Genomic DNA, 14,778 nt, shown 5'->3' with positions numbered 1-14,778 from the left:
CAGCCTCTCACTGCGCAGCGGTTCAGCCTTCACACCCTGGCGTGCCAGCACCCGATCGTAAGGTAACCAGTCACACGTGGTGTGAAGGGGTGCGGAGGCACCGGCTGCCACGTGCCGAGGTTAGCTGTGCTCCTGTCATTCTTCTAGCTTTGGATTGGAAATTGGTTCTCTCCTGTGACTCATTTGGAATAACATTTGAGATTTCTGATTGATGCTACCCTTTCTGTGTCTTATTTCTTCTCCTCTGCAGTACGAAGTGTAGAGTAGCTGCTATAAAATATAGAAGGAAAGAAAGGGCTTACTAACTGGTGTGCAAAATGCACTGGGCCACTACTGAATGCTTTCAGGGATGAAACTAGAAATGCAAATAACCTTGTACTGTCAGATTATGGCTATAGATTAGTCAACACATCATGTGTCTTTTCCCCCCGCCCCCATGGATTGCTTACACCAGCGGCGCAGAATGGCACTGAGGGTACGTTGTGGTGTTGGGGACACTGTTCTAGGAGAAGTTGCTGTAGGATCTGTGGCTTTTTGCTTGATGTCTCAAGTTAGTGTAGAAATATAACCTAATACATAATAAGACAAGCTCTGTAGTGGAGATGCATATTCATTCAATGTTAGACCACAAACTGCTCATCGCAAGGCAAGGAAGCCAGGGCGTAGCATTGTATTTTTCCTTAAGTAGCACCGGAACCCACCTCAGTAAGACCAGGATAACTTCGGAGCAAGTGAAAGCTAATCCACTTGAGCAGCAATGCAACTACTTGCAGATATGATAATCTGGTGGTGGGTCTGAGCGTGCCAGTTTACAAACTGCTTTGTTTAGCAGCAGAACTACATTACTGTGTTAATCCTATGGCCTGGTGGAAGGTAGTTTCCTCCCTCCTACAGAACACCTGCACATGACAGAGGCAGCAACTGCTTGACTGGCTGGCAAGTGGCTTTTTAAAAGCAGCTTGACAGCTTGGGAAGTCAAATGTTTTGCTAGGCATTCTTCTGAGAAGAGCAGTGTGCATCAGGACATGCTTAAATGCCCAGCAATCTCAATTGATCTATAGAGCTGATGATTTTGCTTTAACTTGGGCTTCTATCTCCCCAACACGTGGCTACCTGTGGTATTATAACAGATCCCTAGTAGAGCCTCAGAGCATTCCTGTGAGTATGACAGCAATAGGCAGTGCCAGGAGATTGGCTTGTTACATCCGGAAAACAAGAGTACCTGGCCAGAGAAGCTGTTCAATGACTTGTGAAAGCTGGACTGCAGCAGTTATTGGGCATGCCTGTACATGAAGGAAGCAGTTTACTGCTTTGCTCTAGAGTTCATGCCAATATTGACCTCTGAGTATATGTACACAACCACAAAATTACTTCCCCCTGTTCAGAGATGCAATGGCATCTTGCTGTTCATGAAAGCATTTAAATACCACAGCCATTAGGCAGCAGGCCTAAGTTTTCAGAGGGGTTGCAAAACCAGTGCTGATACTGTCTTACAATTACTTCCGTCAAAGACCTGAGTTATTAGATTGTTTACTGATAAACAGTTTTCACATTGAAATCTCTGAGTGCACGCCGTGCAGACTTGGAGAGACACAGGCAGCCAGAGCCAACTTGCACCTACCACCTGTAGCAGTAAGTGTGCCCTCCTCTCCCAGCTACTACACCACCCTGCCACCTTGGTTTTCTGTCAAGCAGTCACAAAACACCACCTATTAAATCCCAGGGGCACTTTTTTCCACTTAGAGAGCACCATGCTGAACACCAGAGGGGCAACACTTGTGTACAAAACTACAAAGGAAGGATAGGGCAGTAGAGGGAGACAGCATCTAGCAGAACCCCTTCTAAATGCTTCCCTGCCAAGAAATGGGTGGAAGCTGCTTATACAGCATTTCTTAGGCAAGAGTATGCTATTTGAGTTTTAGTGTACATGTAGTACTACACCTGCATGTTTTCAAAAGCTTTCAGGTAGAAGTTCACAAGGAACTATAAATACCAATTTTGTCTTTCTGTAATAAATAAAGCCATCCCTTGTGGGAGACCAGGAAAGACTATTGAAGTTCTTCTGGTGTACAGTCACTGCAAAGGGAGTAGTTTGGCTGAAGGGTATGAAGCTGTAGGCCACTGTTTTTATTCCATCAGATGCACTTCCAACCAGTCACTTCAGTTCCATTTATGGAAAGTAAGTAGAGAAGCAAACAAAAGCACAACCAAGCATAATGGCTCTAGAAGTTTATTTTCAGAGCTTAATGCTTCAACTATGATTAAAATGCTTATTAAGCAATTTAAAAATGCTACTGACTGGATACTAGAGCTAGACAGGAACACAACTAGCACCACTACTTTCATGCACTGACAGATACTAGCTTGCTCATGCCACTGAAGTAGGATCTTTCCCGTTCACTCATCGCTTCAAAATGCAGGGGTCTTCTACAGAAGTTGCATTCAGCTGATGAATGTGGTTTCAGGTCCAGACCAACATCCTTCCATGTAGCCAGCAGTTTTTCTGTTAAGAACAGAAAAGTTAATCAAGATTAAGGCTTAAGACTATTGATTGCTTTAGAAAACTAGGAAGTGTCAGCATACTTGTTCTCCTAGTAAATGAGGATGGATAATGGGAATCCACTGTGACATAATTTAGCTCTTGAGGGAGGTGACTGGGCTGCAACTAAGTTTCAGCTATCCTCATACCACCTCTTCTGGCAGGATTGAGAAATAGCTACTTTCCCTGGACAGATCCATGTTTAAGACAGGCCACAGCTTAGCTGAGGACAGATTTCTTTGAACCCCCCATAACAAATGAAGATTGGTTTGGACCAATCTGATGGTCCAAACCAGTCTGATTTGGACCAGTCAGGAGCAGAGCCCCAGCAGCAGTGGCTGTGACAGAACTGGCTAGATGTAGGTTTGCACTGGCCTTGCACACTCAGTTTGAGGTTGCAGTGCACTGGCCTTCACATGTCATGCTCAAAGCAGGTTAAGTGCAGAAGTATGTGCTTGTATGCTGCAGCAGTAGAAAAGATATTGTCCAGCTAGTGATATCTAAACCTTAAGTGCTTCCTAGTCTCAACTTTAGTACAAAGACTGCATAGACAGCCCAGTATTTTCATTGCACTTATCCAAGAACCCACTCACCAAGAAAGTAACTCATCATCTGAGGGGTGTGGTGAGGCGTCGGGGCAATACGTAGCAGCTCTTCTCCACGGGCAACTGTTGGGTAGTTGATTGCTTGGACGTAGATGCTGTGCTCGCTCATCAGCTTGTCACAGATCTCTGTATTTTTAGCAGCATCTGCAACCTAAAGTTAGAAACTTTAAGTTACAACATCAACCAAAACACGCAAGGTGGCCCAGCTCAGCTAGTCACAAGAATTAAATAGGCCCAGTCTCCATTGCACCACTATAAATAGAACACACATCAGAACGAAGGGTTAAAAGCTTGTGCTGTAGAGCTCTCTGGGCATAAGCACACCATTGCAGCTTAGGTAGGTAGCTGTCTATACCTCAAGTGTCTTTTCTAGCTTGTTACCAGTTTCCTTGCTTTCTGTATACTGTTAGATTGTGGGTTTCATACACTTCACTCTGCTTTACAACCCTTATAGCAGGCTGAGGTCAACTTAAGCCAGACTCCTAGCACATCACTGCTGAATACTAGGCTGGGTTTGAACTTTGTGAAGTTAGTAATCAATACCTGAAAGTGTAACATGATAATAGACAGGAAAACAGGCACCACAGTCTATGTCAACAGTATCCCAAGTACTCACCCTTATTGGAATGATGTGACTGGGGCAGTGCACCACAGGAAGCCCTGCATCCATCAGCATCTGTCTCAGAAGCTTCACATTGCGTTGGTGCTGACGCCTCAGAACTTGCCCTTCCGCGCTCTTCAGAGTTCGGACGGATTCTAGGGCACCAGCTAAGAGCATGGGTGGCAGGGACGTTGTGAAAATAAAGCCAGCAGCATATGACCGAACAGTGTCTATCAGAGAACTTGTACTGGAAATGTACCCTCCTACACAACCAAATGCTTTGCCTAAGGAGAAGGAAAAAAAAAAGCGAGCAATTAAGCTTATTCCTTTCACCCATTAAAACGGCTTGAAGTATTACAGCCTTTGTTTTCACCTGAAGGGATGAGCTACTACATTGACTACATACTTAATGCAGTCATGGCAGGCAACAACTCTAGTCCTCCCACCAAACTTGTACTTACTCAGCACACGTTACAACTTTGTTTTTAAGCCAGTCCTGGTAACATGGATCTAGTTATTACACAGCAAGGACAGTTCAAGACTCTCTCAAATACTCAGGTTTTGATTCTGGGGAAGGCCACATAAACCCAATCATCAAGCATAGACTTCAACAGTAGCCTCAGGAGATCAACGCTAAGTCTCTCAGCAGATTTAAAATAATCTGTTCCAGAGATGCTAGAAATAGCCTACGCTTCTAAGGAGTGCACTACACAGTTCCTGTGACTGTGCAGTCAATACCAACCCTGCCTTCCAAGCATTCAGGTACCAGAACAGAGACACAGATAGAACTGGGGTGTCCGGTGAATGCTTCTGTTTCTATTAGGCTGTAACCCAAGATCGTAAATTTCAAAGCCATGAACTTCCCTAGTAGATTTTATTTATGTTTTGGAAGCTGTTTAAACAACTTCGCAATTTGCAGCAGTAAACTTACTCCTAAGCCTGCATTCTACTCAGATAATAGTAGCTGCTTCAGTTCTTGCCAAATCTCTTTACATAACTCCCCATCTCAGGTTTCTAGATTAGGAGCACTGCATTTCACATAAAAGAACTAAGTACTACTAAATATAGAGTACTACCCTACTAGCATTCTCACCTGAATTTATTCTCAAGTTGTGTAATACACGACTGGAGGACTTTTTGCTAGCTTGTTTAAAGAGAAAAACAACGCTACCTTAACTGATTTGTCAGGCAGTGTAAGTAGCTTAACACAAGCTTTTCAAATGGTGGGGTGTACTTAAATCCCTGGGGCTTTTTGAAAAACCCTAGGCCCCACCAACCCGTAGCAAGTTCATTTGACTAGACCGATTTTGAGTTAACCCACTTAGTTTGTCTGCTCAGCAGCTTTGCTGCCTTAGCTTCTGTAAAAGTGCCAGGCTGTGCATACCAAGCGTTCCAGAGATGATGTCCATCTTGTGCATGATTCCATCCCGGTCTCCTATACCACCACCTTGAGCTCCATAGAGCCCCACAGCATGCACTTCATCCACAAAAGTGATTGCCCCATGCTCGTGGGCCACGTCACATAGCTCCTCTAGAGGACAGACTGCACCTAGGAACCAAAGCAGTGTCTGTCAGTTCAGGCTTCCCTGTACTCAGCTTGGATAAATCCTAGAAGTACCCCCAAACACTAGGCATTTCAGAAGACTATTTTCATGTAAACCCTTAAGGCACTGTATGCTTTTAGACCTAAAATACAGATGATTTGAGCACTAACTGGTCTGGAAAAAGAGAGAAAAGGGTTTGATGTCAACTTACCATCCATTGAGTGAACAGTTTCAAATGCAACAATTTTAGGGGTAGACGGATCAGACTTCTTCAATAGCTCTCGAAGGTGGTCAACATCATTATGGCGAAATATGTGTTTCGGCACCCTGCTGTTCCGGATCCCCTGGATCATGGAGGCATGGTTTCCAGAATCAGAGTAGATCTCACAGCCTGAGGAAACAGTCCAGTTACACTTTAAGTATAGAAAGCACTAGCAAATTCCCAGCATTGCTTTATGTATGGAAAGTGTTCTGGCAGCAAGGGATAGCATGTTCTAGGAAGTAATGCTCTTGATCAAGTTACAGACCATGAAGCAACAATAATATTTAAGGGTTATTTTAGGTGTTTAAACTAACACATACTTGAGCTTGAGAAAACACAGAAGGGTTTTTCCAAGTCCTTAATATTTTTATCTAACTCTCTTAACTTCTGAAGTTAGAGAGAGGAGTTCACACTCACAGGTGTGGAGACACTAAACTCCAGCTGCCTCATTTCAGGTGGCATTTAAATACAAGAGCAGAAGACTGTGCTTTTTGTCTAATTCCTTCTGCAGTTCCCAGCTCTTAGATCTCAGCCTCAGTAGGCTGCTACTATGATTTGCATGAATTGAACATAACTTGAATATGGCATTAAAAAAAAAGAGAGACAAGCATACTTTGCTGATGGAGTACAATGAACCCTCACTTTGGGTAGCCATTTGTAAAATGCACTCCCAACTGCTTAGGGCAGGGCTGTGTTTTTTGTGGTAAATAGGGGGTGAAGTTTGAGATCTCACCTGGCAGCATTTTAGCTAGAGTGAAGAGAGTGGAGTCATTGGCTACAAAGCAAGATGAGAACAACAGTGCTGCATCTTTTCCATGAAGATCAGCTAGCTCTTTTTCCAAATCAACGTGAAATTTACTTGTTCCCGAAATATTTCTTGTGCCTCCTGCTCCTGCACCATGTTGTTTTAGCGTTTCCCTACAGAGGGCCCAAAGAAAGGCATCAGTGTTACTGCACAACACACAGATGAGTAAAGGATCGTTGCTGAAAACATTCTATACGTAATCAGTATTGTTCTAAAAAGGAACTGGCTGCAAAAAGCAGCTCTTAAGTTCAAGGTCTTTGAGCAACCTGTGCAACTCAGGGATTCAATAAGCTAAGAAATCAGTTACCAAGTACAGCTGCAATATACCATCTAGTTTATCTGGTAAAATTTGGGGGCTTCTAAGGAAATTCCAAGGAGCAGGGTCAGTGACTGACACGTATACTGCAGCCCTGGAGCTAAATACTGAGTTACCTACCAGAGCTCAAGAGAAGAGCGTAAGCTTAAGAATAATATCAGAAGCAGCTTAAGTAGCACAGTACAGAAATCACTTCTTCAGAAGCCTTCCCACAAAAGCTTCTGCAGGGCACTATAGCTCAAAACTGCCTCTTAAGAATACAGCACTACTCACATCACTGCTCCGCACACACGAGGGTGACGACTCATCCCCAGGTAATCATTGCTGCACCAGATAGACACCTCTTTCTTGGTGACCAGGGAATCAGTGTAGTCATCCGCCATGGGAAAGACCTGCGCCTTTCGGTTCACTGTTTTGAATACTCGGTAGGTGTGATCCTTCTTCTTTTCATCTATCTTTTTCTCAAAGAACTGATCATACTGGAATGTGGATACAGCTGAAATGAGACAGAGACTTAAGCACACAGAAACTCATCACAAGGGACCTGGCCTGTGAGGGTTTTGTGAAACAATCTTACATTTTGGCAAGTTATCCTGAAGCAGATGAGAGACACTTTCTGGTCTTTGCTTCAGCACGATATCCTTAAACTTCTTGAACAAGCCACTCTGCTCTTCTCCCTCAGTCTCCATGTTCCCCACTGTGGAAGTAGTTGGTATTTTGGCAAATTCTGTACCTACAGACATTGTAATAAATTCCAGTGAGCTTAATCGGTTTGAAACATAATGAAATTAGAATGTTTGCTTTGTTGAACTCAACTAAGTAACTCTAACTCTTCATTCTTTAGGAAGCACGTGCCCAAATCCACGTGCCCCTGTTAGGATCAACTAATTTATTTGCTGACAATTTTACACTGTACGAGACAAAGGGAAAGCATTGTTAATCAATGACAATACAACACGTAACTTCCTTACAACACATTTGGTTCATCATGACTCAGAAAACCACTCTACACAGCTACAGCATTTGTCTGAAAGAGCTGGTACGCACCTAACCAAAGGCAGAGTTCTAGTTAGCTGCTTCCTTTACATTACTAGTATTTTGTTCAGTTAGCACAAATTTTTTTTTTTAATCTATGCCACAGAAAACAAACAGAAAAGTGAAATAAGCTTCCTGAGACAGATGGCAAGGCTTTACTGATATTAGTGAAAAGTTCCTTCCTTTGAAAGGCAGCTCTTCCGCACCAGGACTGCGAGCCAGCCAACACCCTTTAATTCCATGAACAAAACAAAAAAAGCATTTGCTTGCTTTCCAGCTTGGATCTGTGCCGGTACTTCCCTAGTACCTCAACCCAGGTCTTTCTTTAGCCTCTGGATATAGCACCTCTGGCTATACTAGCATGGTGATACAGCTCTCTTCACTCCTAATCATCCACTTTGGTGCAAGCATAACAGCTCAATTCACATGTTTAGAGCCAGGCTATCAAATACAGCATACGGTATTTCCACACCGAAGTCACCCAGGGGAAACACTGCACAATATTGTAGGTATGTCACTAACACCTGCATTCTCCAACAGCATTTTATTGCTGTCTCCCATAATCCTACCCACTTAAATTAAGTGGTGACTGTTAGACTTGGCACACTCTAGAGTAAAGTCAGGCACCAGAAGCTCTCGTAAGGAAACAACACTTGAGTGCACAAATACATACCTTTCCTGTCCACCTGCATTTCCTGCACGTCCTCTTGGAGTTCTAGGCTGGCTTTGCAGAAAACATTACTGTTCTTGTGGTTCATCTCAGCTGCCAGGAATGGGCATTTGGTAGCAGAGCTCTGGCTAGTAGCAGCAGGTGGGTGGCCAGCAGGCAGCTGGGACCCATCTGTATTCTGCTGGCCCACCTCTGTGGCATTTTTGGCCTCTGAAATGGGGGCAAAAAAAGGAAAGCGCTTCAGCATTTTAATACAGTAAGTAACTTCAGCTTTTCTTTTTTCCATTACCTTTGCCATGAATTTGGCACAAGCCATTCAGAACTATTTAACTGAGCAGCCACATCTTATTTATACAAGCACAAAAATCCCTGTAACATACAGGTAGCATCTGATTTAAGATGCCAGATGTAGCACTGTACCTTTGAGGGGATTTTTTTTTTTTTTTTGTGGAGTTCAGCTATTTTCAGCCAGCAGACCTCCCTTTCCTGCAAGCCTCAGCCCTTTTCCCCGAGTGCCAGAGTAAGAATCCCCCAAGGAATGTGAGCGGGTGGGGTGACAGAGCCGCTCGAGCGTGAGAAATCCCAGCTCCGCGATCCAGGATCACGGATCCCCAACCGGGGCTCACCGCGGGACATCCCGACAGCCCGGTTTTCTGACCCGTGCCTAATTACCACAGACATTTAAAGGATTAAAGAGCCAGAAGCTGCCCATTCCAGAAGTTTCCTTCTACAACATACGATGTCCGTGTATATAATTTTATTTTTTTCCTCAACGGCGACCAGGTCTGTCCCTAGGGAAGCTTCCCCGCTGCAGCCACCGTGACCCAGCCCAGTGACCCGCTGCCCACCCTCGGGACAGGCCCGGTCCTTGAGGCGCAGCCCGAGGCCGCCGCTGCCCCTTCCCGTACTCACCCAGGCGGGCGGCGGGGGTCTCCTTCTCCGCCTGCTGCCTGCGGGCGGCGGAGGTGGCCAGGGCGCGGGCGGCGGCCGGGGGAGCCGCCTCCATCATCCGCGGGCAGTGCTGGGCATAGAAGAGCAGCGAGGGCCCGGCCTTCTGTAGGAAAGCCTGCGAGACGCGGGCCAGGAACGGGCAGCGCCGCACCACCGCCTCCATCCTTGTCGCTGACAGGAGACCGGACGTGACGTCAAAAGCCGCCGTTAACCACCGCCGGGAAACGCTCCCCTACCAGCACGGACCGGCGCCGCCGCTGCCTATATAGCCCCGCCGGGCACCGCGCAGGCGCGCTGCGGCTGCCGCGCCGCCACACCGCACAGGCGCGGGCCGGACCGGGAGGGGTTGGGCGCGGCTCCTCCGGGTGTTCGCGGGGGTGGCGGGGAGTGGAGCGGCGCCCGGGGTCGTGAGGGGGTGGAGGGGGAAACAGGCGGCTCCCGGGGGTTGTGAGGAGATAGAGGGGGAGCCAGGCGGCTCTCGGGGCGTCGTGAGAGCACGGAGCGGGCCCGAGGAGCTGCCGGGGCGGTGTGTGAGGGGGCAGCGAGGGGCAGCAGGCCCCGGGGGGCTGTGAGGGGGCGGCCCGCGCGGCGGGCGCGGCTCGGACGGGAAGAAGACGAGGGTGGTTGTCCTGCTCTGGGTTTCCTTGTAGCCCCGGGATATGAAACGCTTGTTTCCGAGAAGTACTGGAGTCCCTTACCCTCCGGGACGGTAAATTTGGGGGCTCCTAGTGCCACTGTGAGTCAGCTGAGCGGGGAAGCCCAGCGCTGCGCAGACACAGCTCGTGTGCGTTCTCCCCAGCACCCAGCGCTGGCTCCCTGCGGAGGCCTTGCGCAGGGGCTCAGGAAGCAGCGGGTGGTCTCACTGGCGGTGGTGGGGTGCTGAACCCCTCTCGCTTTGCCGGCAGCCCGTATGAATCCAACAGTTTTTCTACGGGTGATGCTCAGACTACCACCACTGTGTTCTTGAGGCCACTGCCTACATTTTGAAGAAAAATAAGACTTGTGAGAATGACAGCAGCAAGTCAAATTGAATCCTGCGTCCTCTGGTTTGCAATGGACATTAAAGTTTGTTTGTTTAAAAGAATATTTGCAGGTGGGTAATGATAGAAGAATCTCTATACGTCTGGCCATCCAAGCTGCAGTAGTACCGTATACTAACTGCTGAAGTGTGGAAAGAACGGAGAAGAAAGATGACGATGCATTTTTTTTTTCCTCCTCATCTTGCGAAACAATGGTTTCACGCAAGACAGGATCTGGGCAGAGTGCTGCCTCTCTTGGCATCACATCCCTCAGTCAGCTGAGAGCTGGCTCGGGCACTGTGAGGCAAAAGTGGTTTTTGTAACAGGTAGAGTTTTGAGGAGAGCTCTTTTAAAGCTTGCTCTTACTTGAGTGGTATCTTGTGTGTTGTCATGTTGTGTAGTTACTAGAAGGTGCTTGTGGTACAGTGATTAGATGGAGCTCTGAGCAACCTGTTCTGGTTGGAGATGTCCCTGCTCCTTGCAGGGATGCTGGACTAGATGACCTTTAAAGGTTCCTTCCAACACTAACTATTCTATGATTCTAAATACAAAAACTATGGAGGACTGTGGCTGCTGAACTCCAGTTTGGATACAAAAGACCCTCAGAAAATACTGTTCAGTACTTCCATGTTGCAAATGAATCTTTTGATTACTCCTCTGTTGGAGGGCAGGGGGAGGACTAGCAAGACACTTGCCCGACTCCTCTCTTCGTCACTGACTCACCCTGAGGATGCTGGCTGCAGTATGTAACTGTGATCTGAGTAAGTAGATCAAGTAGAAGGCAACTTTAAACCATAGTCAAACGGCAGACTGGTTCTGAACTCCAGCGTGTTACTAAGCTCTGAGGTGGGAAACGGGACAGAGTTCTGCCCTCATGTACTCCTCGTGGGGCCCTGAAAAAGTAAATAGGGCTTTACAAGGCAGGGCATGAGATTTGGGTTTTAGTAGAGCTAGATGTTTTTTTAAACACAGTTAACTTCTTGTTTATTAGGAATTTAAGACAACATTGTTTAATAACTCTCAATGCTTAGATCTTAAACAATACAATTCAGCAATGTGATGCAGAAGTTACCGTTAAGAAACAGTCTTTCACCAGCGGGCATTGTTAAACTAGCACTTGTAAAACTATGTGCTAGTTTTAGTTTGTTCTGTAAATAAGTGGTTAAACTACAGCTGTAGTATTTGACCCGAGCCTGTATAGTAGTTACACTAGCAAGAGTCTTGGTTGTTTGGTGATACTGGGACAGTGCTTCAAGTTATTAGTTCAGTTTGCTCATGAAAAGTGCTCTTTTTTTTTTTCACAACTGGCTTTCAGTTAGTGTTACGTGCCTGAAGTGTTTACATTTTGCAAAATATAATAATTAATTAGCACCTGAAGTGTAAAGATACTTGATCTGTGTTAGATTACTGCTATCTCCCTTCCCCTCACCATCAACATTTGACTCACTACCCCGAAGCTTCATATCACATCAGTTACTTTAAAATACGAGGAAACATCACGACTTTCTACTGTGTAGATACCTGATGCGTGCCCTTAGAGCACAGAGTTAATGTGCCTGAACCTAAGGGATCACTCCAGTGCTCTTTGGATTAATTTCAGTTTTAACAACAGAAATCAAGTCCCATATGCTTGATTTATAGTATGTTGATGGTATTTTTCTTTCTCCTCCTGTTCTTCCCTTATTAATTGACCATGGTACTTAAGAGGGACAGAGGGAATACATGTGTTGTTGTTAGAGGCACCAGAGAAAGGTGTTGTGCAAATATGCTGGCAGAGCACAGCAACAGGCTGCAGAGCTCTTCTGCGTAGACACCTGCTACAGCAGGTTCAATCCCACAAAAATCTGATAATCCTTTATCCTGGTAATCTTAACAGCAGCATCTTACCATGTTGCAAGGTTGAGGAATTAAGTACGTTAGTCTGCTCTGTTGCTGGAGTTTAGAAACTCGTGGTTCTGTATTCAAAAGTGCATGTGAAGCCTGAAGGGCATCTGATTTTTACAGAAACATCATTCAAGGTTGGCAGCTGAGACACAGTGACCTTGGCTATGATACGGAGATCTCCAAGAGGAGCAGAACTCTCGACTTTCCTGTCAGACTTCCCTACAATCTGTGCTGTTAATCAGACCCTGCAATAACACTTCTCTAGAGCTTGATTTTGGTGAATTTATTTAACCTTGTACATGACAGGAGTTGCACAGAGCTAAATAGCAATGCAGTGATACTAACTTGACCCTCATCTTGGAGAGCTGCCGAAGGAACATGTCCTTGTCAGTGCACAGAGATGGCTGTGAGCTCTGGGACCAACAGAGCGGGGAAAAGTCAGGGGAAAAGGGTGTCTCCCCAACTGCTCTGCCAGTTTGTTCCCTTTGGAAATATTGCCAGAGCTTACATTTTGAAGATTAGGTAAATACTAATAAAGCTGCCATTAATTAAAATGTCTTATGGCTTCAGTGGATTAATTAAATGGTATTTAAAGATGTTAATTGTGGCAATGTATTACTGTTATCGTACAGGGCTCAGGAGAAACTAGCATGAAGTGCCACGCAGATGCTGTTTGCCACACTCCAGAAGGAGGACGTCAGACTGTGACAAGAGACGGTACCTTGGCAGCCCAAGGAGGAACAGGGAGCCCATCCTGAGAGAGAAAGCAGGCTTACGTAGCCCATCTGGAGAGAGATGGCAGGTACAGCAGGCAGGGGAATGCAATGACTGCCTGTGAATTAGTAGAGGGCAGAGTAGCATGTAATAAAGAAGGAAAAATGGTTTAAGCTGAGGGGATAGCATTGGTATGAGAGCAAATTTGTTCAACTGGCCATGACAAAGTTTAGGTCAGAAGGTAGTCAGAAGTTCCTAACTGTAACTGTTTTGGAATAGACTTTGAAGCTGGTACCTGAGACAGTGGGTACCGGATGGATTCAGCAGAGGAAGCTTGATCTGCCTGAAGGGCCCACCTGATGCAGTGGTAGGGGAAGGGAAGACTCCCAGCTACCCTGAGAGCCTCTGCTGATTTTAGTTTTCTAAAGCCCATTCCATTCTGATGATTTGTCCATTTCATTGGACAATTGCAAGAGCAGGGGGAGGTGGATGAGAAGCCATAGAAAGTGCTTCCCATACAGAAATTGAAACGGGGGAATAAAATCCCCTGCCACCGGGTCAAGTTGAGTTCTGCAGATGTCTTTGAAGAGTTGCTGCTGAAGGTGGTCTCTTTCCATGTTACCAGTTTACCATATAGGCTCAGGAGTACGTTACCTTCGATAATTCCCTCCCATCCCTCTTCTCTCAAGCACATTTTGCCCAATGATCCTGGAAACAGAACTTGATTCACAGATTTGTAGCTTTCATCCAGTTTCACATCTGGACTCCTTTCGTGGAATTTTAATGAATTTTATGCTTTTAAGAGAGCATTTAAATACTTCAGCAGAAAAGCAAGAGTCAAAGCCCCTCTGCACTCAGCCTGTCCAAATGAAAGCCTGTAACTGTACCATTAGCAATGTTTAATCCCTTTTGCCCACTTCTGAAGTCAGAGCTGAGCATATTCCTTATTTTTTCCCACCCCATCAGTGTCACGAGAGGGCAAGCCAGAAAAACAATCCCCCTCCCCATGCACAAGCCACTGTCTATATTGAGATCTGAATTTTCCAAGGGAGTGGATGTGATCCTGACATCTGGATTTAATCCAGACTCAAATTCCAGGCTTGGAGCTGAGAACTTCCACCTCCGGTCCTGAGACCAGCAGTTCTTAGAGAGAACTTAGTTTACCTTTTAAGGCAAAATTTGAGGGTTGCGATAGTAGCTGCATAGTGAAGATTCTTTCCATGCTGAATTTCTTTAGCAGATTTTCCTCATTTGGATCCAGTTGTCTTCTTTACGTGACAGAACAGGAAATCTCATTTCTTTATAGGACCCTCTAATTGGCAGAGGATTTGACCAAGCTGGAAGAGCTGCTGAATGCTGAGGCACATGCAACCTGTCGCGGAACAACTGAGCAGCACCCCTGTTTCATGGATGCAGGCCAGGCAAGCTTCTTACCCCATCTCATACAAACAAGCGCCAAGTTGTTTTTCTCCTCAATGTAATGGGTATCTTTTAAAATTCGTGAACTGCTGATGGGTCCTCACAAGGGTATTGGGTCAGGTCACTTTTGCCCATCTGCCAGGCCCCAGGTGCTGCCTATTGATGCGGAGGAGTGTGGTCTCTTGGCAAAGTCCCATTACAGGGGCATGACTCACGCTCAGTCGGGACAGCAGAAGCTGTTGCCACCCTCATAGAAGATACTCTGCCCTTCTGCTGAAGGGCACCGCTCCCACACCGGTGGTACTGTGGTCCACAGCCCATCTGATTAACACATACGGCATTCATTTATCTTAATTCCAGCATATCTCCTTGATATTCCATCACTTGCTTCAGATGTGGACAATCACACAATAA

The 14,778-nt window shown here is 45.9% G+C and overlaps 1 protein-coding gene and 1 long non-coding RNA gene across 3 annotated transcripts; one reads left to right on the top strand and one right to left on the bottom strand.

Annotated features, from left to right (window-relative positions):
- Window positions 1-2,214: 2,214 nt before the first annotated feature.
- On the bottom strand, window positions 2,215-9,561 carry ALAS1 (5'-aminolevulinate synthase 1). The gene is made up of 10 exons (XM_086755746.1): window positions 9,290-9,561; window positions 8,381-8,587; window positions 7,250-7,405; window positions 6,946-7,168; window positions 6,285-6,469; window positions 5,501-5,680; window positions 5,130-5,294; window positions 3,761-4,029; window positions 3,133-3,295; window positions 2,215-2,503 (listed from the first exon to the last, which is right to left on the bottom strand). Exons 1-10 carry the CDS (start codon window positions 9,489-9,491, stop codon window positions 2,343-2,345), a joined length of 1,911 nt encoding a protein of 636 aa, XP_086611872.1. The 5' UTR covers window positions 9,492-9,561; the 3' UTR covers window positions 2,215-2,342.
- Window positions 9,562-9,892: 331 nt separating this feature from the next.
- LOC147599502 (uncharacterized) lies at window positions 9,893-12,789 on the top strand. 2 transcript variants are annotated; one of them, XR_015259563.1, is made up of 3 exons: window positions 9,893-10,110; window positions 10,234-10,421; window positions 12,352-12,789. It is a non-coding gene; the product is annotated as an uncharacterized LOC147599502 (long non-coding RNA). The 2 variants fall into 2 exon arrangements; XR_015259562.1 differs by lacking the exon at window positions 9,893-10,110 and having other exon boundaries at window positions 10,136-10,421.
- Window positions 12,790-14,778: the final 1,989 nt, after the last annotated feature.

This window comes from Chlamydotis macqueenii, chromosome 10 (genome assembly GCF_036417535.1).
Source record: "Chlamydotis macqueenii isolate bChlMac1 chromosome 10, bChlMac1.mat, whole genome shotgun sequence".
Classification (NCBI taxonomy): Eukaryota; Metazoa; Chordata; class Aves; order Otidiformes; family Otididae; genus Chlamydotis; species Chlamydotis macqueenii.
The sequence above is the reverse complement of the archived record's forward strand: the minus strand, read 5'-3'. Positions and strand labels throughout refer to the sequence as shown.

What these genes read in the sequence shown, in the direction of transcription:
- ALAS1 (XM_086755746.1), bottom strand. Translation starts at nt 9,491, where the DNA reads ATGGAGGCGGTGGTGCGGCGCTGCCCGTTCCTGGCCCGCGTCTCGCAG. An exon ending in TCTAGCTAAAATGCTGCCAG is followed by an intron (nt 5,681 to 6,284) that starts GTGAGATCTCAA and finishes CTGTTTCCTCAG; the next exon opens with GCTGTGAGATCTACTCTGAT. An exon ending in AACTGTTCACTCAATGGATG is followed by an intron (nt 5,295 to 5,500) that starts GTAAGTTGACAT and finishes TTTGGTTCCTAG; the next exon opens with GTGCAGTCTGTCCTCTAGAG.